Source organism: Natrix helvetica (assembly GCF_964273705.1).
Source record: "Natrix helvetica genome assembly, chromosome: Z".
NCBI classification, from domain to species: Eukaryota; Metazoa; Chordata; class Lepidosauria; order Squamata; family Natricidae; genus Natrix; species Natrix helvetica.
This window is the reverse complement of record NC_138554.1, coordinates 16,396,176-16,420,284: the sequence shown is the minus strand read 5'-3', so window position 1 is coordinate 16,420,284 and position 24,109 is coordinate 16,396,176. Positions and strand designations below refer to the sequence as shown.

At 45.5% G+C, this 24,109-nt stretch overlaps 1 protein-coding gene across 2 annotated transcripts in view; it reads left to right on the top strand.

The window, feature by feature from the left end:
- Positions 1-24,109, top strand: part of KHNYN (KH and NYN domain containing) — a 33,665-nt gene that overhangs the window by 5,626 nt on the left and 3,930 nt on the right. The window contains exons 3-7 of one of the 2 annotated variants that reach the window (XM_081971744.1): positions 3,715-5,561; positions 8,819-8,949; positions 10,028-10,124; positions 16,245-16,352; positions 22,185-22,286. In XM_081971744.1, the coding sequence (XP_081827870.1) occupies positions 3,715-5,561; positions 8,819-8,949; positions 10,028-10,124; positions 16,245-16,352; positions 22,185-22,286 (2,285 nt within the window). The remainder of the gene's footprint in view (positions 1-3,714; positions 5,562-8,818; positions 8,950-10,027; positions 10,125-16,244; positions 16,353-22,184; positions 22,287-24,109) is intronic. The other variant, XM_081971745.1, reaches the window with a different exon arrangement.

Here is a 24,109-nt window from a genome sequence, read left to right as displayed (position 1 = left end):
GGAAACAAAGTCTCCAGGCCACCTGGAGGTACATGTAGTCCTCTCTAAGTGCAGGCCAGTGTTATTTCATGAGAAGACGTTATTCAGTCTGATGAGCAGCGCTTTTCCCAAGGCCTTGATTGGTGGTTTTGTTTCCTAACTTCTGTTGCCTAGCTAACCGTGGTCTGAATCTAAAGTTGGAAAAAACTTGGATACTTTTTGGAAACCCGAGGTCTGTAAATTAGGTTGGGGTGTTGGAAAAGCTGCTTTACCAAGGAAATGACATGGGTTCAGCCATGAATTCACTATGAATTGAGGTGACTTGAAGGAGATTCCACTTAAGGGTTCTGTCCTCCATAACAGAGCCAAATAGCAAACGTGACTTAGTGCTCACGACCAGATGTGTTCTGACCTAGGCTTCACCAGAGCATGAAGCAAACTCCTCATCCCAACAAAAAAAACTCTTTTATTAATTTACCTTCCCACCAAAGTCTTTCGAGGGAGGATTTACAGTCACAGACCTTATCTGTCTTGGAGAGCTACCTGCAAAACTTGGAAAGGAGTCTCAGAGAGTCAAGAACCAATTAAGCGGACTAATTGTCTCCTGCAAACTCCCCTCCCCTTTCGCTCCTCTTTTATTTCCTCTGGGAGGGGCCATTCATCATCCACCTGTGGCCTTACTCCCAAGTCTATTCTTTAGCTGTTCCCTTCCTCTGGCAACTCTGCGCATGCGCACACTGGGAATAGGCTCCAGCTGTTCGTCTGCCTCACTGATGTCTGACTCTGAAGGCAGCTGATAACTGGCATACGGCTCTGGTCCCATCTCTGCCTCTGACACAGAGCCCTCATCAGAGCCTTCCCCAGACTCCAGGACTGGCCCATGTCTTTCGCCAAACTCAGCACTGTCTGAATCTGCTGCCAGCTCGGCCACAACAAAGAATATAAATCCTTCTATTCCCCACCGTTCAGTCAGAACTGAAAAAGCTTATTGGATAAGAAGCAAAACATTTTCACGACAACCCCCCCCCCCCCAAAAAAAAAAGTCCAGTTGCCTTTTGAAAAGAACTTTTAGGACAGTACTGATTGGTGTGTTTTCCTCCAACTTTGGGAACAAATGATTAATGTGAAAGCCCAAGGTGGATTAATATTATCCAGATTTATTAACAGAGCATCTTATTCTGGCCTTTTGAGAAATCTCATTTAATTCCAATAAATTTCCTCCTCGGTCAAGCAGGTTAGAATCACGCCCTCAAAGCATAGTTTCCAATCTGCTTCACCAAAGAGTCTTCAGATTGAACAATTTTCATCTTGTTTTTTCACTGCAGGAAAAGGGGGCAAAACGTTTGGTGAGCATTTTCTGGGGGTGGGGTGGGGGAATAGAAGAGCTTCCAATGCTCTCAATTTGATGAACTGTATTTCCTTACTTACACCACTTGCTTTATCTTTGCTGCATAAACAGAGGCACTTCCTTATTTACGTAATGCTGTACTTTTTCATTCTGTGCAGTGCAGTGTGGACAAAAATTGGCTTATGCAAGGATTCCTAGGATCACTTGACACAGTGCAGGGACTGCTTCAATGTTGTTTTATGTTTTCCTTAGTTTTCCAAAAACATTTTTAAGCAGCGGTGGGATTCAAAAATTTTAGGAACCGGTTCTCTGCCTGGTTGCTAGCTGGGCGTAGCCTACGCGGCATCCTGCCCATCCCGGCTGGGGAGGAAAATTTTCGCCTTCCCTAGGCTGTGGAGACTTTCTCCGAGCCTCCTGGAGGGCGAAAACGGCATCCCCCGGACTCTGGAGGCCCTCCGGAGGCTGGAAACTGGCTCGTTTTCAGACTTCTGGAACTTTTGGTAGGCCCATTGTTCGCCGTCTGGAGGCTTCCCTGAACCTCCAGGAGGGCAAAAAGGGCCTCCCCGGCTTCGGAAGCCCTCCAGAAGACAGAAATGAGCCTGTTTCTGGGCATCTGGAAGGCCTGTTTTTCACTCTCTGGAGGCTTAAGGAAGCATGAAAACAGCCTCACCTGCCCTCCGGAGGCATAAAATATTTTTTTCGTTTTTTGCCCTCCCAGACCCTCCACATGGGCCCTGAACTTATCTGGCATGATGAATGGGCTGTGTGGAGACTCCTGGGAGGGGCGGGGTGAGGTGGGAGGGGCCAGCTGATCCTTGCAACAACCAGTTCGACGAACCGGATGCAAAATTAAGATCCGGTTTGCCTGAACAGGTACGAACCGACTGAATTCCAATCCTGATTTTAAGCGAATATTGCTTATTTGAAGTAGTTGAAATAATACACGTGAATAGATTCAAAGCTTGACTCAGAAACTGTTGTTGTCACTACTACTACAGTATTATTGTTATTGTTGTTATTACAATTTATTTTCTAGCTATCTTGCCATAGGCCTACTCTAAGTGGCTCACACTTAAAAAATGAAAATATAAAAAGAAAGTTTAAACTGAGTAAAAGTAAAACAACAATAAAACAACTAAAGAAAAAAAGAAAACAGTAAAAAAAACCACCAAAGAAAATACATCAATATGATTTGTAAAAAAAGATGGAAAATTGGGACACATAGAACCAGGTTGGCAGGGGGATTATGTATTATTAAACTAGCAGCCACCTCCAGAGTTATGTTAAATCTATATGCATATAGATTTATACAATGCATACAATCCATATTGTATTATATTGTATTGCATATGTATATCTATGTGCACACATACACGTATATTATAAATATGCATATGCGTATAATATAAAATGATTTATTTAACTGCATTATTCAAAGTGCAAGCAAAATAGTGGTGCTGTGAGCTATGACTATGCCAATTTTTAGCAAACTCAAGAAATAATACAATTACCGTACTTTTCAGAGTATAAGACACACTTTTCCCTCCCTAAAAGAGGGTGAAAATTTGGGTGCATCTTATACACCGAATGTAGCCACACCCACCCGCCGGCCTCCACTTTTTGGCCTCTGTCTCCCAGCAATTTGCAGCAAACAAGCCTCTTTGCAGCAAATAAGCCTTTTTGCAGCAAACAAGCTGCACAGCCTGATTATCACAAGCAGCTGATTATTGGTCGGATCAGCCTCCCGACCATCAGCTGTTTCAGGCTGCAGTGATTGCCTATTGCCTCCTCCGTGTGTCCCAGTTTCGGCCTCCGCATCCCATATTTGGCATCCATGCACTCTGTTTTCATCCTCATTTTCCGCCTATTCCCTGCCGCTCGGAATGGGTGGAAAATGGAGCACGCGAAGGCCAAAAACGGGGAATGCAGAGGCTGAAAACAGAATGTGGAGGCCAAAAGTGGGGCATGCGGCAATAAGTGATGGCAATCCCTGCAGCCTGAAACAAGGAGGCCTGACAATCAGCTGCTGTGCTGAAATTGAAACTGGCTGTTTGCTGCAAGGAGGCAAATTGCTGGGAGGCAGAGGCAGTTTTTTTTCTTGTTTTCCTCCACAAAAGCTAGGTGTGTCTTATACTTTGGGGCGTCTTATACTCTGAAAAACATGGTACATTGTTTATACATCTGCTTATGAACCCAAAATACAGAACTGGCTCGCAGTAATCCATATAGCACAAATTTAGGAATAAATTGCCTGTTTCCAGAAATGGATTTATTTTATTTTTTGTGGTGTTGGAAAAAGTTCTTTTCCGATGTAACTTTCTGTCAAAAACTATTCTGGTTTCAGACCTATGTAGAATGACTATATTGTACGTTCTTGTGTTTTCCAGGAATACATTAAAGGTCTTTGTGGCCCAGAGCTTCAGGAGGAAGTACAGTACCCTAAAGATATGCAATGCATCTTCTTAGGTGCCCATGGGTTATTTCTGGATTGTCTTATTCGAGGGACGTCAGCGAGCCTCACCTTCCTCCACCCGGGTACGCTGCTGATCTCAGGGTTGGCAGAAGCCTTTGTCATGGCTCAGAGCAGGATCCAAGAATTTGTGGGGAAACACCAGAAGAACCCCAGGCTTCCAGAGGAACGGGAAGCTCAAGTGAAGCGGTCCTTTCGGGAATTGGTGGAGAAATATGATGACAAACATGCTATGGATCTTTTGATCTTGCCCACCTCGGTCAAAGAGGAGTTGCTGGGTTTGGTCAAGGAGATTCAGGAAGACGACACACAGGGGCAAAGGAATGGCTACAGGACACCGTTCGGTTTTGGGAGAGATTGTTCACTGCGGTGGGAAGCCAACACTGTGAACAGTGGACGATCTGGAGTCCCAGATCCAGCTCAACCTGCCTTTGACATACCCGAAGAATTCAGTCAAATCCAGGAAGAGAATAGAACTAGAGGCTCTGGTCATGATTGGCCTGTGGAATTTACCAGGCCACAAGAATCTCTTCACAAAACTGCTCATTTGATGCAACTACCGTACTCGGCTAAGCCTTGGGATGCCACAGTGGACTTGCGTACTGTGGATGCGAAATCTCAAGACCCAAAACATCTTCACGTCCCACGGGATGACTTTTTCAGAAATTCCGATGAGAAATCCCAATTGCACCCCAAGCCACAGGCACATCTATCAGACTTGAATGGTCCTCGGCATTGGCTTGAGGCCACGGCCACTAAGAATTCTGGGATTCCCAAGAGTTCCTCCAAACCGATTCCAGCTAACTCCGAGAGTCAGATTCTACCTGGATTCCCAGAAAGCTTGGAAGATCATGAGGCAGGAGAGAAGAATCCCTTTTGGACAACAGGATCGAGTCCCGTTAGTTTGCCTGAGGAAACCATGGAGGAGGAAGAGGAGGGGGAGGGAGAGGCAACGTCTGACATTTTGCTGTCATCATGGAGCGAAAAAGAGTTCAAAATGAGGCTAAACTTCTTCAAAACGATGGGCTACGAAGAGCGCGTGGTCAAAAAAATACTACTGGAGGGTGGAGTTCAAGAAGCCCCTTCAACCATCTTGGATAGAGTCCAGATGATGGCGGCCAGCTTGTCTCAAAACGAAGATACCTCCCCATCTCAGGGAGAGCCTGAACGGCAAGCTCTCGCTGCTCTGTCTCTGGAAGACACGTACGATGAAAACATTTATGTCCAGGAACTGATCAAAACGGCAGCGGTCAACTGCGGCCATTGTCCCAGCAAGATTCCCACAGAGATACAAGCAGGAGCCCCATTGGAGAGTCTCCTGAGGCAGCTCAACAAGAAAGGGGAATGCCACGACGAAGGTGAGAGTGAAGCAGGGGGATCATCAATGAAGCCAGAACATGGAGGTCAGTTTGGCGTCCAGAGGGCGACCATTTTGAATCACGGGGAATCTTCTCCGCCGAGGACTCCTCCGGAGAAAAGGTGGAATAGTGCCTTTTCGAATCACAAGGGTGTCCATGTTTCAGCAAGTCATCCTGGAGTTTCTCCCACGGCTAGTTTTTTATCCTCCCTATTGGATCCTGAGGGGACCCAGTCAGCTGAAATCACCAGCATGGAAGCTCTTCACCAGGCCTCTGTTTCCACGGTAACGGGAGCTCAGCGCTTTGAGGAAGCTCTCCAGACGGAGTTCAAGCTCACGTTGGCCAACACACCTGGGAAGAAGAATTTGCGGATGGTCATTATCGATGGTAGCAACGTGGCCATGATGTGAGTTGGGTTTGGGGAAGAAATTCTGATTTAAAAAAATCCAATTTTGATCACTACGATGTCCATCCCCTTCCCATTCTTCTGTAGATTTCATTAGAAATGTACATTGCTGGGCACCAAGACTGTCTTAATACCCTGCAAAAAAATCACCAGATCGTACAAGTTTTTCAGAATACAATCAGTCCTTGACTTCAGCAGTTCATTTAGTGACCGTTCAAAGATTTGTGATCACTTTTCACACGTACGACCGTTGCAACATCCCCATGGTCACGTGATCAAAATTTAGGTGCATCGCCACGGGTTCATATTTATGACGGTTGCAGTAATCTCCTGCCACCTTCTGACAAGCCAATTCAATGGGAAAGCCAGGTGCACTTAACCATCGTGTGACTAACCTAACAGCTGCAGTGGTTCACTTAACAACTGTGGCAAGAAAGGTTGTAAAACGGGTCAAAGCCCACTTAGCAACTGTCTCCCATAGCAACATAAATTTGGGGTCATAGGTTGAGGACAACCCATATTCTTCAAACCAGCCAAAAAAAGCAACTTTGAAATGCCTCCAAAGGGAGATGTATCCAGAGTTCGAATCTCTTCTGAAGCTTAGGGAACGCCATTGTCCTAGACCAGGGGTGTCCAAACTTGGCAACTTTAAGACTTGTGGACTTCAACTCCCAGAATTCCCCAGCCTGGCTGGGGAATTCTGGGAGTTGAAGTCCACAAGTCTTAAAGTTGCCAAGTTTGGACACCCCTGTCCTAGACCATGGTTTTTCATCCTTGGGAACTTTTAAGACACGTGGGCTTCAACTCCCAGAATTCCCCAGTCACTTTTTATTCTATTTTAGTTTGATTGGTCCGGAATGATACAGACATTGAGTCTTTATTGATTAGCCCTTGGGCCATATCAAAGTGCAAAGTTCCAGAAGCAAATTATTACTAAAATTTGATAAAAGGCAATACAATATGAAATTTGATAAAACACAATTTAAAATGGAATTGGAATAAAATATATCTAAGATGGAATTGGAACAAAATACAGTCTAAAATGAAATTGGAATAGGATACAATAATTTAAGATATAGATAAAATATGGTAAAGTCATATTTGGGTGTCATCCCTGCAATCTACCCCAATCAGTCCCATACGTGCAGATCTCAACCGAACTATTTTATTTAAGTGCTGTGTTAAATGTTATTTTCTGGTTCTGGCTACACTTAAGGCAAGTTGTTTTGATAGGGGGATATCCCTATTTTAGTTTGATTTGATTAATTAAGGTTACTGTTCAGCTTTCTAAAGCTGCCCAATTTCTGAACCACTCTCCGGGGTGTGTACAAATTGAAACTCAAGAGTGATAGAAAGACATCAGACAAGGATGATGGCTATACTGTGAGGGAATAAGATATAAGAGCCTGCTACCCCCATCCCATCCAAGCCTAGAGAAAGATCCAGGTCTTCAGAATTGTAAGTACTGTGGCTAAGAAGGCATATTTCTTAAATCCTATTGGTTGATATTGTTTAATAGATAGGAGATAGTGTGTGAGAATGCTGATAAGATCAGGAGAGATGGTGCCATCAACCAGATCCTAGGTCCGTGATGGTGAACTTATGGCATGCTAGTGTTCACCCCAGCCCAGTTCCATCGCACATGCACACGCGCCTACAGCCAGCCAGCTGGTCTTTGGGTCTCTGCCGTGCATGCGCTGGGGGGGCGGTTCACATGCGGGGGATGTAAATTTGTATGTTTGCGGGGCGGCAGGGCGCATGTGCGGAGGTGCTCACATTGCATTTTGAGGGTTTGTGCACATGCGCCTCCCTGCCCCCTTTTAGGTCTGGAAGGTCTCCTGCACCAACCTGGAAGTCAAAATGGAGTCCGCGGATGACGTGTGAGGCCCCCCCCCGCCTGTTTTGGGCCTGGAAAGCCTGAACCAGCCTGGAAGCCAAAAATGGATGAGGAGGGTGGGGTGCATGCAGTGGGGGGGGGGCACCTGCGCGTGTGTAGGAGAACAGCACATACGCTGGGGCGCTCGCATTGCATTTTGGGGTTTCGCTTTGGTCACTCGGCACCAGAAAGGTTAGCCATCACTTCCCTAGGTCATGTATAGCTTTCTATAGGTAAGCTTACCAGTGTCATATGTCATGTCCCTATCCTGATCAGCTGAAGTGGAAATTGCTGGCTCCCTCGTCCCCTGTCTCAGCACTTTCACCTGGCTTTGATGCTCCCAACCCTGGTCTCCGTTCAAGACAAAACTAACTGATTCATCTAACCTGGATAGGGGAAGGAAGCATGCAGATCTTGAGAGTTTGCATACAGCATAATAAGATCTCCATGGAGGCCTCAGTGACTTCTGTATCCCATTTCTCCTTGCTGGCCAGGTTTGTTTCTGTGCCCTTGGGCCGAAGTTAGAAGTAGATTTGGCCCTATTCTGATCTGAGTTAACCGCGTCCCTTTTGAAATCACGCAATCTGAATTGCATTTTCAAGGTGCGATATCAAATCGTACTTTATGAAGAACGTTGTGGTTAACCCCGGTAGCTGGGTTGAGGAGTAAACTGTTCTCGCTGCTAATGAGATGAGGTCAATTCACTTGCCCCCCCCCCCAAAAAAGGGAGAAATTTGGGATGAAAGTGTGCACCAGATGATATCCTTTTTATATCTATTATATATTATACCTTATGGCTAAGATGCTGAACTTGTCGATCAAAAGATTGGCAGTTCGGGGGTTCAAATCCCTAGCACTGTGTAACGGAGTGAGCTCCCATTACTTCTCTCAGCTTCTGCCATCTTAGCAGTTCCAAAGCACGTTAAAAAATGCAAGTAGAAAAATAGGAACCATCTTTGGTGGGAAAGTAACAGCGTTCTGTGCGATTTCAGCATTTATGTCCCCTCGCACATATGCACTAATCGTTCCCAACTCTAGGGGGCAGTGCTCATCTCCATTTCAAAGCCGAAGAACCAGTGCTGTCCAAAGATGTCTCCATGGTCATGTGGCTGGCATGACTAAACGCCGAAGTGCACAGAACACACTTATCTTCCCACCAAAGGTGGTTCCTCTTTTTCTACTTGCATTTTTACATGCTTTCGAACTGCTGGGTTGGCAGAAAATGGAATACTTAATGGGAACTCATTCCGTTACATGGCGCTAGGGATTCGAACTGCTGAACTTTCTGATCAACAAGCTCAGTGCCTTAGCCACTGAGCCACCGTGTCCCCTGTCCTTAGACTTTCATAGATCTAAATCTCTACCTGGTTTCTGTTCTCAGGCACGGTCTGAACCAGTTCTTCTCGTGCCGAGGAATTGCCCTAGCTGTACAATATTTCTGGGACCGAGGCCACCGCGAAGTGAATGTCTTAGTGCCCGCTTACCGAATGGAAAAAGATTCTAATGTGAGAGGTGGGGAGTTTTTGCGTTTTTGTTTTGTTTTCCAGAGCAAACAGCTGAGCCACCTTTAGGTTGATTCCCTGCAGGAATTTTAATCAACCGTGATAGCTGAAAAACCTATCAGATCTACATATGTGCGAGTGAATAAAAATGGGGACGGTGTTTTTTTTTAAAACGTCGTAATGGAGGACTTCCACCAGCATGATCGAAAGAGAGGCATTTGTACCGGTTTAATAGGAAAGGGAAGCTAGATGTTCCTATCCTGGCTTTTCTAGTAAATATTAATATTAAAAATAGTTGCTCACTGATTTGTTACAATGTGGAATGTGGTTCAAGCATGTTTATACCTTGAATGAGCTCCTCTCTCCCCATGCCCTTTTCCATTTTCTTGTGAGATCAAGGAGCCAATCGGATGCCTAGACTGAGAGTGGAGCTCATCAGCCAATCAGATGCTAGATTGAAGGTGGAACTCATCAGCTCATTGGATGCCTAGACTGAAGATGGAACTTATCAACCAACCAAATGCCTAGATTGAAACTCAACAGCCTATCAGATGCCTAGATTGATGGTGGCACTCATCAACCAATCAGATGCCTAGATTGAGGCTAGAACTCATCAGCCAATCAGATGCATAGATTGAAGGTGGAACTCATCAGCTCATTGGATGCCTAGGCTGAAGGTGGAACTTATCAACCAACCAGATGCCTAGATTGAAACTCAACAGCCTATCAGATGTGTAGATTGAGGGTGGAATTCATTAACTAATCAGATGCCTAGATTGTAGAACTCATCAACCCATCAGATGGTTAGACTGAGGGTGGAACTCATCAGCATAGATTGAGAGTGGAACTTACCAACCAATCAGATTCACAAATTGAGGGTGGCTAAAGATTTCGATCTGAACCTTCCTAATTCTTCAACCATTCTGGTGGATTCTGCTACAGTCCTTCATGGATGCCTTAAGGAAGACATCTTGTTGATATCTAGTGGTACTTTATTTGCGTTGAGCTGCAAACAATGAGCAAATCTGCTAGTGTATTTTGACCATTGTATATTTTTTTCCTGCTTCCTATCCCTTCCCCAATCACAGAGAGGCACTTTTTGACCGAGCTGAATGTCCTAAGTATCCTGTCCCTTACACCATCCCGGAAAATCGACGGGAGAGGCATTGTCCCATATGATGATAGGTGAGCTCCATTGTTGGATTGGTTACTAAAAAACAGTCGGGTGTTTTCTGGCATTTTTGGTGCTTTCAAAGCTTGGTTGTTTGCCTGCAGACGTTTCATTGCCCAATCAGGTAATGTCTTCAGTGCTAGTAAGTGTGGGGGTTGGTCCCTGTTTGCATCCATTAGATTACCCCGTCAGTGTTGGTGGGAACGTGCTTTCTTCCTGATTGCGATATTGTTTTCTGCTTGTTTGTCTGGTGTTAATCCCTGCTTCTCTGGGTTTTGCTTGTTGGAAAGGATGCATAGTGGTTCTTTTACCCCCTTCTTAGCTTTTTACTGTCTCTTTTGAATGGTGCATAAGCATGGCATATCACTGGTTGTCTATTGATGGCTGATTTGTCTGAACGCCAAGCTTCCACTTGAAACTATGTTTGAGTTTGCCCCATTGTGAGATTCTCTTCTACTGGAGTAAATGTTTTCTGTGCCTGCGCAGGTTGGATGCTGCTTGTTTAATTTAAGGGGGTAGATCCACCAATCAAACATAGATATCAGTGCACCTCAGAGCGGGTATGGAGCAATTCTGTTTGGAATGGAATCGACACCCTCCATGCTAGCTAGCATTGCATAGCACCTGTTCGAAATCATCTTCGTAGATTTTTTAGTTACCGTATTTTTCAGAGTATAAGACGCACCTTTTTCCGTCAAAAATAGAGGCTGAAAATCTGGATGTGTCTTATACCCTGAGTACAGCATTTTTTGCCTCCTGAAACCCCACCCCCTTCACCAAAATGGCCGTGCAGAGCCTTTGGGAGGGTTAGGTTATAGAGTGCTCCTGGGGGCTGGGGGGAAGGCAGAAATGAGCAAAAAACAGGCCATTTTTTGCTCAATTTTGCCACCCACCCACCCCAGTCCTCAGGAGCACTCTATAAGCTTCCTAAAGGTTACCCATGCCATGCCCCCACTTTTTTTTGGACAAAAAACAGAACCCTTTTGGGGAGGTTTGCAGAGTGCAAAAAGTTTTTTTTTAAAAAAATTGCCTTTTGGTGCATCTTGTACTCCGATGCGTCTTATACTCTGAAAAATACGGTATTATTAGATAACTTTCAAAATCTGCTTCTTGTTCTTCTAGAGGAGGTGCCTAAGACCACTTAGGCCAGTGATGGCTATCTTTTCAGCAGCGAGTGCTGAACCATAATGCAATGCCACAACCATAATGCAACGCACGTGCCCCCCCATACCCCCCCCCCATGTGTGCGCTTGCCCATTGCATTACGGTTCAGCACTTGCTGTCAAAAATGTTAGCCATCACTGGCCTAAACAAGTAAACCCTTGCCAAGGAGCAAGCTTTTATGATACCTAAGATACCAATAAAAGGAGAATATTTGTAGCTGTGGAATGAGCGCAGGTTGTCTTGAAGACACTCACCTCCCACTCGGAAGGTTGAGAGTTCGATCCTAGGTAGCAACAAATGTTTCTTTCTTAGGGTGCAAGGAAAAAATACTTGCTGTGAACTCTGTATGGCATCAGGAAGGGCATCTGGCTGGTAAACGCTCAGCTCCATCCAGTCGCTCCAATTCTACCCCATATTAAGGGATTGTTGTTGTTAGTTACAAAGTTATGTCCGACCCATTGCGACCCCATGGATAAAGTTCCTCCAGACCTTCCCATCCTCTACCATCCTCGGGAGTCCATTTAAGCTCATGCCTACTGCTTCGGTGGCTCCATCCAGCCACCTCATTCTCTGTTGTCCCTTTCTTCTTTTGCCCTCCATCTTTCCCAGCATTAGGCTCTTCTCCAGTGAGTCCTTCCTTCTTATTAGGTGGCTATTAAGTACTTGAGTTTCATCTTCAGGATCTGTCCTTCTAAAGAGCAGTCAGGGTTGATCTCCTCTAGGACTGACCGGTTTGATGGCCTTGCAGTCCAAGGGACTCGCAGGAGTCTTCTCCAGCACCACAGTTCAAAGGCCTCAGTTCTTTGGCGCTCAGCCTTTCTTGTGATCCAACCTTCACAGCCTTACATTGCAACTGGGAAAACCATAGCTTTGACTATACGCACTTTTGTTGGCAGGGTGATGTCTCTGCCTTTTTAGTATGCTGTCTAGATTTGCCATAGCTTTCCTCCCCAGGAGCAAGCGTCTTTTTATTTCTTGGCTAAGAATAAAGGGATTAATTTTTCGTAAACATTAATCATAATACAATACAATACAATACAATACAATATACAATACAATACAATAGTAGAGTTGGAAGGGACCTTGGAGGTCTTCTAGTCCAACCCCCTGCCTAGGCAGGAAACCCTATACCATTTCAGGCAAATGGCTATCCAACATCTTCTTAAAGACTTCCAGTGTTGGGGCATTCACCACTTCTGGAGACAAGCTGTTCCACTGATTAATTGTTCTCACTGTCAGGAAATTTCTCCTCAGTTCTAAGTTGCTTCTCTTCTTGATTAGTTTCCACCCATTGCTTCTTGTTCTACCCTCAGGTGCCTTGGAGAATAGCTTGACTCCCTCTTCTTTGTGGCAACCCCTGAGATATTGGAAGACTGCTATCATGTCTCCCCTAGTCCTTCTTTCTCTTAAGCTAAACATACCCAGTTCCTGCAACCGTTCTTCATATGTTTTAGTCTCCAGTCCCCTAATCATCTTTGTTGCTCTTCTCTGCACTCTTTCTAGAGTCTCCACATCTTTTCCACATCGTGGCGACCAGAACTGAATGCAGTAAAATAAAAAAGACTGTATCTTGTCTGTAGCTTAGGGTTGAAATGAAGGGTCTTTGGTCTTCTCCAAACTTGGCAGTTTTCCTGCAGATGTTTTTCTTACCCAAACTAGGTAACCTCATCAGTTCTCGTAAGGAATGGATCAATAGCACTGATGAGGTTACCTAGTTTGGTTAATGAAACGTTTGCAAGAAAACAAGTCCAGAGACCATCAGCGCCCTAAGGTATTTGTTCCACCTTGAAAACATTTCAAATCGCTTCTTTGGGTAGGAAATATTGCTTGTGGCCAAATTTGGGGAAATTGAGATGAACAGGCAAAGATAGCTTTTTTTTTGGGGGGGGGGGGTGTTCTTTTTTGAGAATTGCCCAGTTATTTCAACATTTTCTGAGCAGACTGATGGGTGATAATGAAGTCATTCTTTTACAGGGCCTGGTAATGGGATTTCCCCCGGGGCTTTCCCAGTTTCAAGGCAGTGAATGGCTTTGTTCATTTTTTTTTTTAGGTCACATGAGCCTTAGACACCGAACAGAAGCAGGAAATGATTCTGCCAACCAATTACACACATAATGCAAATGTAATGTTGGAGTCAAATTCCCTGTTGTACTAAGAAACAGAAACCTGTTGCAGGCATTAAAACAGACAGCAGGATTTATTGCAGTTAAATACCGTATTAAGTTTACTAAGTGGTACTTTGGTACTCAACTGCTTTGAAACTCATCCGATTTGGTACTCCATGCATTTTGACATGGACATTTTTGTCCTGGTACTCGTTGTTTGTTTGGTACTCAATGCACAAGCTAGATCTTGTCGATGTTGGCTGCCTTGTGACTCACTACATTATTATTATTTTTTCCTCCTCTTCCTCCTCCTCCTCTTCTTCTTCTTCTCCTTCTCCTTCTTCCCCTTCCCCCTCCCCCTCTTCTTCTTTTTCCTCCTCCTTCTCCTCCTCCTCTCCTTCTCCTTCTTCTGCCATTTCTGTCATCGGACATTGACAATCATGTTGGCGATTCTATTTTTATCGACAGCCGCATGAAAAAGTGCTGCTGAGTTTTGTCCAAACCGGTCCCTTAGATTTTGATGCCGTGATATTCTTATTCTGCCTGGTCCTCATTTGCCTTCAGTATTTCCCTGGAGTGAAGTATGGTGTGTTTTTCCGGGTGTCACATCACATGCCCCAAATATTCCAACTTCCGCTTTTTAATGATTTTGATGATTTTCCCTTGACTTTCCCAGGCGACTTATCACCTCCTCCTTTCTGATTTTGTCAGCCCAGCTTATACGTAACAACCACCTGTAAATCCACATTTTTAAATGCTTCTAGTCTCTTTAAGTGGTTTTGTGTCAAGAGACCAATTCTCCAGTCTGTAGAACAGGATAGAAAAGATGTAGCATCCGACAAGCCTGATTTTCAGCCTTAGGTTTATGTCATGACTTTTTCATTTTAAAGAATGCTGTTCGAGCTTTCTCTATCCTTGTCTTTACTTCAGTGGTCATCGCCCCAGCTTTCATGTAAATTAGAATCGAGGTACGTTATTAATGTAACCGAGGTACATTATTCCTTATGGGAAAATAATTTGTTTGGCAATCAGCATTTTTGATTCTCACCGTGCCTCCTGGAACCAATTAACGATGAGTACCAGTGCTTTATGTCCCTCCTGCCCCGCAAATAATCTTAGAAATATAAATTTGGAATTTTGTGCAGAGTTTGTATTTTTTTTTTTTTTGGCTTTGACGGCCTCTTCTAACTCTAAAGGTCTGTTGGAAGAAATGCCCTTCTGCGTTTAGTTCCAAGTGGGGAGAAAGATACTGGAAATAGAATGATTTGCTGTTTGGAAAGGTGGTTTAATGATGAAGAGGACCGCATGGTTTGTGGTCCTGGGCAAAAAAAGGGGAAGAGATGTTGAGAGTCCCTGGGTTTTATGCCCTCTCTGGGCTTTTGAATTTGAGCTAGTATTCTGCTTGGTTGTCAGAATCCCATGGAGCCACGCAGGGATAACTTTGTAGGTTGTTTATTGAATCCCATGTTTGGTTGAGCCTTGCTGGGTGATGATGTAATGAAAGGGCTTTGTGCAATTCCTACCATGGCTTTGCCTGAAAGAGGTAGATCTTTGTGATGAAGAATACACTGACCCAGGTCTTAATGGTCCATTGACAAAGGGTGTGTGTGTGTGTGTGAATTTGTGCCTCCCTTTTATGGGAAATATTCTGCCCTTTTAATATTTCCTAAAATATCTCATTTTCCTCGGAGAGGGGTGGAGGCTAACTTCCTACAGTGCCTTTGAAAAGAAGTTGGAAGCTAACTTGTGTTTGCTTGTGGTAGAGCCCATATCTTGCTAAGCTCTATTGTGGTTTAGTTTAGTGTGTACTAACTGTCTAGTTGAACTAGTTGAAAGAAGCATAACTTACTGTATTTTTCGGACTATAAGACGCACCGGAGTATAAGATGCGTCATGATTTTGAAGAGATTTTGAAGTAAATTTTTTTTAAAAAGTTTTTGCACTCTGCAGGCCTCCCAAACCCTACACACTCCTCGTTTTTTTGCAAAACAAACCGGGCATGCAGAGCTTTCGGAGGCTTGTAGAGTGCTCCTGGGGGTTGGGGGAGGGGCAGAAACGAGCAAAAAAGGGCACGTTTTTTGCTCATTGTTGCCCTCCCCAGCCCTCAGAAGCACTCTGGAAGCCTCCTAAAGGCAATGCACATCCATTTTTGCAAAGGGGTTGGGGTTTCTTGGTACATAAACAATATCACTAATCTTTTACAATAGCATCAACTCCATCACTAAGTACCATATTTTTCGGACTATAAAATGCATCAGAGTATAAGACACACCATGATTTTGAAGAGGTAATTTTTTTAAAAAAAGTTTTTGCACTCTGCAGGCCTCCCAAACCCTCTTTACGCCTCGTTTTTTACACATAAAATGGCATGCAAAGCTTTGGGAGGCTCTTAGAGTGTTCCTGTGGGATGGGGGGGACAAAAACAAGCAAAAACGGCCTGTTTTTTGCTCGTTTTTGCTCTCTCCAGCCCTCAGGAACACTTTGCAAGCCACCCAAATCCTCTGCACATCCATTTTTGCAAAGGAGGTGGGGTTTAAGTTGGCCAAAAATTCTGTATTCAGTGTATAAGACGCACCCAGATTTTCACCCTCTTTTTTGAGGGAAAAGGGTGCGTCTTATACTCTGAAAAACACGGTAAGTCTAAGTGCTTTGGGAGGCTTGTAGAGTGCTCCTGGGGACTGGGGGCCCCCTAAAAACGAACAAGTGTTTCCTAGGCAAGACCTTTGCCCTTCCGGATCTTTTGCAATGGGGCAAGTATCCATGATGGATGTGGACCACTCCTCAAAGGAAGCTTGAGACCTTTGACACAGGAGAGGCAAAATTTCTCTGTGGCTCTCCTTTTACATGTTTTTCATTGGACTGCAGAATGATGCTGAATCTAGCGGAGCAGACCAACGGGGTGATTGTCACCAACGACCAGTTCCGGGACCTTGCCAAAGAATCCAAGAGATGGATCAAGATCATCAAAGAGAGGTGAAGATAGATTCTTAAATTTGGGAGCTCAGTGGGGTGGAGAAAGAGGCAATCACCCCCCCCTTTTTTTAAAGGAGTTTCTAGATTTGAGGTGGGGGGGGGGAAACGGGGCCCCTTTATGACGTGTGGACTTCAACACCCAGAATTCCTGAACCAGCATGCCGGCTCAGGAATTCTGGGAGTTGAAGTCCACACGTCGTAAAGGGGCCATTGTTCCACCCTCCCCATTCTAGACAGTGCTGGGTTTTCCTTTCTTGAATGAGGTGGGGAGAAATAGAGTGAGACTCGGTTGAGGGAGTCAAGGAAGCTGAAGATTTGTCCTCGAGAGTCAGTTTTGAAGAAAAAGGCATTTGACATAACTATCTGGTGTGGTCTGAGGGAAATGGCACATTTCAATGCCTTCCCACTGGTTCTCATGCCACTCATTGAGAACTGAAGATGTTAACGAGGCCAGTTCCAGGAATTTATTTATTTATTTATTTAGATTTATAAACCACTCCCTCTCCCCGAAGGGACTCGGGGCGGTGTACAGTCAGAGTTAAAACACCATATACATACATATACATAGAGGAGGCGTTATACAAACTGTACAGTAATGATAAAATTAGAAACAACATTAAAATCTACCCCAAAATCTACCCCAAAATTAAAATAACTGCCAGGAGGATTAAAGAATAGGACTATAAATGGGCCAGGCCGGCTAATTGGAACAGGTGGGTCTTGAGTTTCTTGCGGAAGTCCTTTTATTTCTACATTTGAAATTTCCAAGGTTTTTGGGTGGGGGTTTCTTTTGAGAAGTGATAGAAAACCACAGGCAGACAGTTAGTTTTCATCTTCCTGCGTTTCTCCTGGGAGGCCTTAAAGGAGAAAAACAATCAATGACCTGCTTCCTGTTCTGGAATTGTGGGTACTTCATCACTGGAGGTTTTTAAAAATAGACTGGGTAATCAGTTGATTTGGGCGATATTTGGCCGTGATGGTCAACCTGAGGGCACCTGAGCTGTTGCCCAGCTCTGCTCTACCAGGCATGCGCGTGGGGGGGCCTCCCTCCGGCCAGCTGATTTCGGGTCTCTGCCGCGCATGTGGGAGACACGCGTGCATCAGTAATAGTTTTCTCTTACCTTTGTTACTGGTTTGGAACTGGGAGTGCGTGCTTCTGCGCATGTGCAGAGAGTCCGTGTTGATGTCTGGGCAGGTGAGCGGAGCCTCCCGCTGGCACAACTACCGGTTTGCCCGAACTGGGGGGAACAGGCAAAATACCACCTATGCATGCACAGGGGCGGCACGCGAGGAGAGAAAGGTTAGCCCTCACTGGTAAAAGGTCTCCTATTTTGAGCAGTGGGTTGGACTAGAAGACCTCTGGGTTCCCTCCCAGCCGTGTGGCTTTATGTACAGCTAGTCTTCGACCTATGACCACAGTTGAGCCCCAAATTTCTATTGCTGAGCAAGGCAATTGCTAAGAGACCTCTGCCCTGTTTTACGACGTTTCTTGTCACAGTTAAGTGAATCAGTGCGGTTGCCAGGTTATGGTGTTTAAGTGAATCTGGCTCCCCCCCCCCCTTGACTCTGCAAAAAAAATGATCATGTGAGCGAGAGGACACTGCAATTGTCATAAATATGTCAGTCACCAAGCATTCGAATTTTGCAAAGGCTTGTTAAAAGATGATGATGATATTGGCACTAGTGAAAGGTGACTCTAAACAAACTCGCAGCTTTCACTAATTAAAGGTTTCCCCTCCTCCCCCCCAACCCCACAAGTCACTGGTCACGCTGCCCAATCGAGGAGATGGTCGGTTGCTTAGTTACTTTGCCCCTCCTCTGGCCAGCCAGCTGTGGGGACTGTCCTTGGTTCCCACAGGATAAGCTTTATTATTTTGGCTACAAATATCATCCAAATACCGTGTTTCCCCCCAAAATAAGACAGGGTCTTATTTTCTTTTGAACCCTGAAATAAGCACTTGGCCTTATTTTCAGGGATGTCTTATTATTTTTGAAGTGCAGGTGGAGGTGAAGGTGGCTACCTCATGTCTGCTGCTCTCTGTTGGAATATTTTTGGGGAGGACTTATTTTCAGGGGATGGCTTATTTTAGTTCATGCATTCAAAAGTCTGATTGGGCTTATTATCCGGGGAGGTCTTATTTTTGGGGAAACAGGGTATCTACCGTATTTTTTGGAGTTATAAGATGCACCTTTTTGGCCAAAAGAAGAGGGTGAAAATCTGGGCGCGTCTTATACACTGAGTACAGCATTTTTGGCCTCCCGAAACCCCGCCCCCTTTGCAAAAATGGACATGCAGATGTTTTGGGAGGCCTTCAAAGTGCTCCTAGGGGCTGGGGAGGGCAAAAATGAGCGAAAATTGTGCCCCCAGAGACCCCAGGAGCACTCTAAGAGCCTCCCAAAGTTCTCCATGCGGTTTTGTTTTGGGTTTTTTTGCAAAAAAACGGGCCGTTTTTTGCTCGTTTTTGACCCTCAGCCCCCAGGAGCATTCTACAAGCCTCCCAAAGCATATACAAATGCTTTTGTTTCTCATTTTTGCCTCCCCCAGCCCCCAGGTGCGCTTTGCAGGCCTCTCAAATTCTCTACATGCCCTGTTTTTCACAAAAAAATGAGGCGTGCAGAGGGTTTGGGAGGCCTGCAGAGTGCAAAAACTTTTTTTTTTTGAATTTACCTCTTCAAAATCTTGGTGCGTCTCATACTCCAGTGCGTTTTATACTCCCAAAATATGGTATCTCCCCCCCACCCCCTGTGGTGTGACACCTCCAAGATGGCCTCAGCTATGACCACTTCAGGATTGACAGATGGTTCCTCATTTTATGCTGGGGTCTGGAGAAGAAAGGTGTCTCACAGCTGCCTGGCTGGCTGTAGCTGCTCAACATTTCTTCCTGGAGCGTGAAGCCCTTGGGATCTGCTTCCTCTTTCGACTGGCCTGCCCTGGTTTGGTGAAGTCCAAACCTCTTTCTCCTTGACCAGTGGAGCTTGACAGCTGCTTCACTCCCTCGCTCATACATATCTCCTTTCCCACACAAGGCAGATCTTTCTCCAAGCGCACCTACGCACCTGGTACTCTGGTGATCCCAACAGAGTCCTCTCTCAAGTAGTGCTGGGATGGCCGGAACAGTAAACAGTGACAGAATTGGAAGGGACCTTGGCGGTCATCTAGTCCAGCTCCCTGCTCACACAGGAGACCTGGACTAGGGATTCAAACCGCTGAACTGCCGACCTTTCTGATCGACAAGCTCAGTGTCTTAGCAGCATGCAGGACAGGTTGTGAGTGCCGCTTATTTAGCGCTGTCATAACTTTGAACAGTCTCTGAATGAGTTGTGGTTAAGACGTAGTCAGTCCACATTGATTCAACAACCAGTCATCGGTGACAGGAAGGGCATCCGGCCAGTACATAACTCAGCTTCAGTTGGCCAGACTCCACCCCACAAGAGATTATGGGGTTGTTAAAATGATGAGTCATTCAACAATCAGCCATTCTTGATTTTCTTGTTTCATCCCTCACACTTAAGTAGCTGCTCCTTACCTCAGTCAACCTGCATATTCCCCCTGATACGCCCACCATTTCCTTCCCAGAAATAAGCCCTTAAAGGTAAAGATAAAATTTCCCCTCACACATATGTGCTAGTCGTTCCCAACTGTAGGGGGCAGTGCTCATCTCCGTTTCAAAGCCAAAGAGCCAGCGCTGTCCGAAGACGTCTCCGTGGTCATGTGGCCTGCATGACTAAACATTGAAGGCACACAGAACGCTGTTACCTTCCCACCAAAGGTGGCTCCTATTTTTCTACTTGCATTTTTACATGCTTTTGAACTGCTAGGTTGGCAGAAGCTGGGACAAGTAACGGGAGCTCATTCCATTATGCAGCACTAGGGATTTGAACCGCTGAACTGCTGACCTTTCTGATCGACAAGCTCAGTGTCTTAGCCACTGAGCCACCGGGTCCCTAATAAGCCCCGAGGGGAGTGTTTTCAGTGGTTTGTTTTTTGATAGGGATGGGCACAGTTATTCAATTTCAAGGAGGAAAAAGAGGCCAAACCAACTCCATACATTACAGTTAGTCCTCAACTTACAAGAGTTCACTTAGTGACCGATCAGAGGTACAATAGTACTGAAAGAAAAATGACATAACTATTACCATTGATTCCCCCCCTGGTTAAGGGATCAAAATCCAGATGCTTGGCAACTGATTCATATTTATGACAGTTGCACACGATCCCCTTTTGCGACCTTCTGACAAAACAAGCTAACAGGGAGGCCAGACTCCCTGTTCCACTTAACAACTGTGTCACTAACTTTAACAACTGCAGTGGTTCACTTAATAACCGTGGCAAGAAAGGACGTAAAATGGGGCAGAATCCAGCTTAAAAACTGTCTTGCTCGGCGACGGAAATTTGTGGCTCAATTATGGTCGTAAGTTGCGGACCACCCGCACGGCCCTTTTGGCGATGGGAACGGCCCCCATAACCGCTCCCAGGGCCCATAACTGCTCTCAGGGCCCCTCTTAATCTGGAATGTAAAGCAGAGAAAACTCTGCTGTTGAAATCCAGTGACTGAATTTTAGGGCTTAATCTTCAGGCGCTGAGGAGTTCTGTGAAAATTGGCTACCTCTGAATGTGTGTTATTGCTCCTAAAATGGCTGCTTTCAGGAGGTTGCCGAAAAATTAACATTTTTAGAGTAAGCTGGAAGGGACCCCTAGAGGTCTTCTAGTCTAGCCCCCTGCTCAAGCAGGAGAACCTATGCGTATACATTTAGCCTCGGCTATTCAAGATCGTAAGGAGGCTAGAATGCAGTGTTTCTCAGCAGTGCTAAGCTAATACCTCAGCTAAATCCTTGGGGGGGGGGGGGGAGGAAAGTCCAGTGGATAATTTTTTTTCTTTAAAAATCTTCCTTTCTGGTTGCATTTGCAAATTGCAGGAAATCTAAGCTGGTTTACTTGTTTGTGGCTTAGTCCCCAATCTTTTGGACCTCAGGGGCCACTAAATTCATAATTTTAAATCCCACGGACCAATAATATGATCTACCTAATGACTGCCTGGGTGGGCGTGGGTAGATGGTCATGTGACTGAATGGGTGTGGTGAACTCGATGTCACTCACGTCGAGGGGCGCCTCGCTGGCCTCTATCCGGCCCTCCCCTCCCAGCCAATCCTCACCTGCCTGGGCTCCTTAGGATCCCAATAGGAAGCAGTTGTTGGAGCTAAGCAGCCACCATGAGAAAGAGTTGGCAAAACAGCTCAGTTCAAGTTGGATCTGACCGAGAAGGAGGCTCAGCAGAAGCACCTCAATGAGGACTATAAGCATAGGCCTTTCAAGCAGAGGGAAGACCTGCAGGAGTGCCAGGTGCCGGCGCCTGGAGGCTCAGCGGGCTGAGATGCTCAGCCAGTTCCAGGCCATGATGCAGTCCCACTGGAACAAGGCCCTCCGGCTCTTTGCCATCAGTGGAGCTTCCCTCCAGCCTTCATCCAAAGCCCCACACCAGGAGACTGAAGCAGCTCCTGAGTCAGAATTTCTTCCCCCACACAAAAAGACCCCAAAGGGGGAGACTCTCTGCAGCAACACAAGCATCCATTGCACGTATCCAGCACAGGGGGCGTAGTTTGAGGACCCCTGATTTAGCGCAATATGAAAAAAATGCAAATAATTTTTCCGAGGACCACCAAAATTTTCTCATGGACCACCAGTTGGTGACCGCTGGTTTAGTGTGTTGAGTGGCTCGCAAGCCATCCTTTGGACCTTGGCGCCATCGGTGGACCTGACCCATTTGAGCTTGCGAAACAGACTGTGGCTTTGCAGAACATGTGAACCCTTTTCTCTGGTTTTCTGTTGTGCAGCTTGTTGCAGTACACCTTCGTGGGGAACATATTTATGGTGCCGGATGACCCCTTAGGACGGAGTGGCCCGACCTTAGCAGAGTTCCTGAAGAAAAAAACAAGGTGAGTATTTCTGATCCTCTTCTAACAAGTGTATCCCTTGAGTTACTCTGGCTGGGTTAGGTTTAGATGTTGTGGCCGCCGGCAGCCTGCGGAGCTGGCAGCAGTGAGGAGATTGGGGAGGAACATGGGCCAGGCCTGGGGGTTGAAGAAAGCTCAGAGGAGGGTTCTGCGTCGGAGGCAGAGAGGGACCTAGACAGCAGCGAGGCAGAAGAACAGCTGGAGCCTGTTCCCAGGGTGCGCATGCGCAGAGCTTCAAGAAAACAAGAACAACTCAGAAATCAGGGTCGACTTGGGAGTAAAGCCACATGTTGGAGGTGATTGGTCCCCCCCACAGGAAACGAAAGAGAGTTAATGGGGAGGAGGCTTTTGCAGGAAACAATTCATTCATTTGGTCGTGTCAAGAGAGAAAAGTTCTGTGCCAAGTTTTGCCTTTGGAACTAATTATTTGGCAGCTCGCCAAACGAGATAAGGTTCGTATTTGATAAACAACTCTCTGAAAGACTGTTTGCCAAGCCTCGTGGACTATAAATGAAAGGAATTCACAGTCGTGTATATAAAAGGGGTTTTGCCGAGACCAAGACTTCGCTTCTTGCTTGTTAAAGAAGCCTGGGTCAAAACATTAGATTTAAAAACCAACGTCTTATAGATGGATGGAAATAAAAATAGTTCCATTCTGGGTGATTTAATAGCAATAACACTTAGATTTATATACCACTTCGTAGTGCTTTACAGCCCCTCTCTAAGCGGTTTACAGAGTCATCCCCTTGCCCCCAACAATCTGGGTCCTCATTTTACGGACCTCGGACAGACGGAAGGCTGAGTCAGCCTGGAGCCAGTCAGGATCGAACTCCTGGCAGTCGGCAGAGTTCACCTGCAATACTGTGTTTTAACCAGTGCGTTATCTTGGCTCCTTGAATTTAAGTCTTGGGGGTTTTATGGTAAGGCATGTTTCTTTCAAACTATGATTCAAAGCAAATTTTAATCCATTAGTGCATACGTTCTCCCATTTATCTAGCATTATACTCAAAATGTTTCGCCCGTTTTACCGTAGAGGTTTTTTTTACACATTCATCTACCAGATTTCATCTTAAGTAATATTGTATATACTTTAGCAATCAATCTCCAGAACCTAAATCGATATCGAATTCAGATTTAACTCCTGTGAAAATAAAACTTTTTTTAAAAAAAAAGAATCAATTTTAAATCTTTCAAAAATTATTTCAGGTTTCTTGGCGAGGAATGCCCACGTAGTTTCTGTCCAACTTCATAATCTGGGACTTTTTCCTGTTCCTCTATGCAATGGTTAAGTCTGCCATTGGCTGAGGCTAAAGCTAAAATTTCCTTTGTGGTTTCTATGGTTTCTTCGACAGCCACAAGGAAGCGGTTTGTTCATGACGAATTTCAACTTCCTGGTCTAGCTTTCAATCTTGGGGTGGCCGATGAAATGGCCTTTAGTCAGCTTTGGGTCAGCAATTTCTCTGAAGCAGGACATTCCCTTCATAATCTAAGTATTAACCAGGCTTAGCTTTTGATAGCAACTGAGAGTCATAGGCTGTTGTGGCCCACCAGTGGAGCTGGCAGCAGATTCGGACAGTGAGGGGGTTGAGAAGGAACATGGGCCAGTCTTGGAGTCTGGGGAAGGCTCTGATGAGGGCTCTGTGTCGGAGGCAGAGATGGTGCCAGAGCCGTATGCCAGTTATCAGCTGCCTTCAGAGTCGGGCATCAGTGAGGCAGAGGAACAGCTGGAGCCTCTTCCCAGTGTGCGCATGCACAGTTTCCAGATGAAGGGAACAGCTAAAGAACAGGGGTCGACTTGGGAGGAA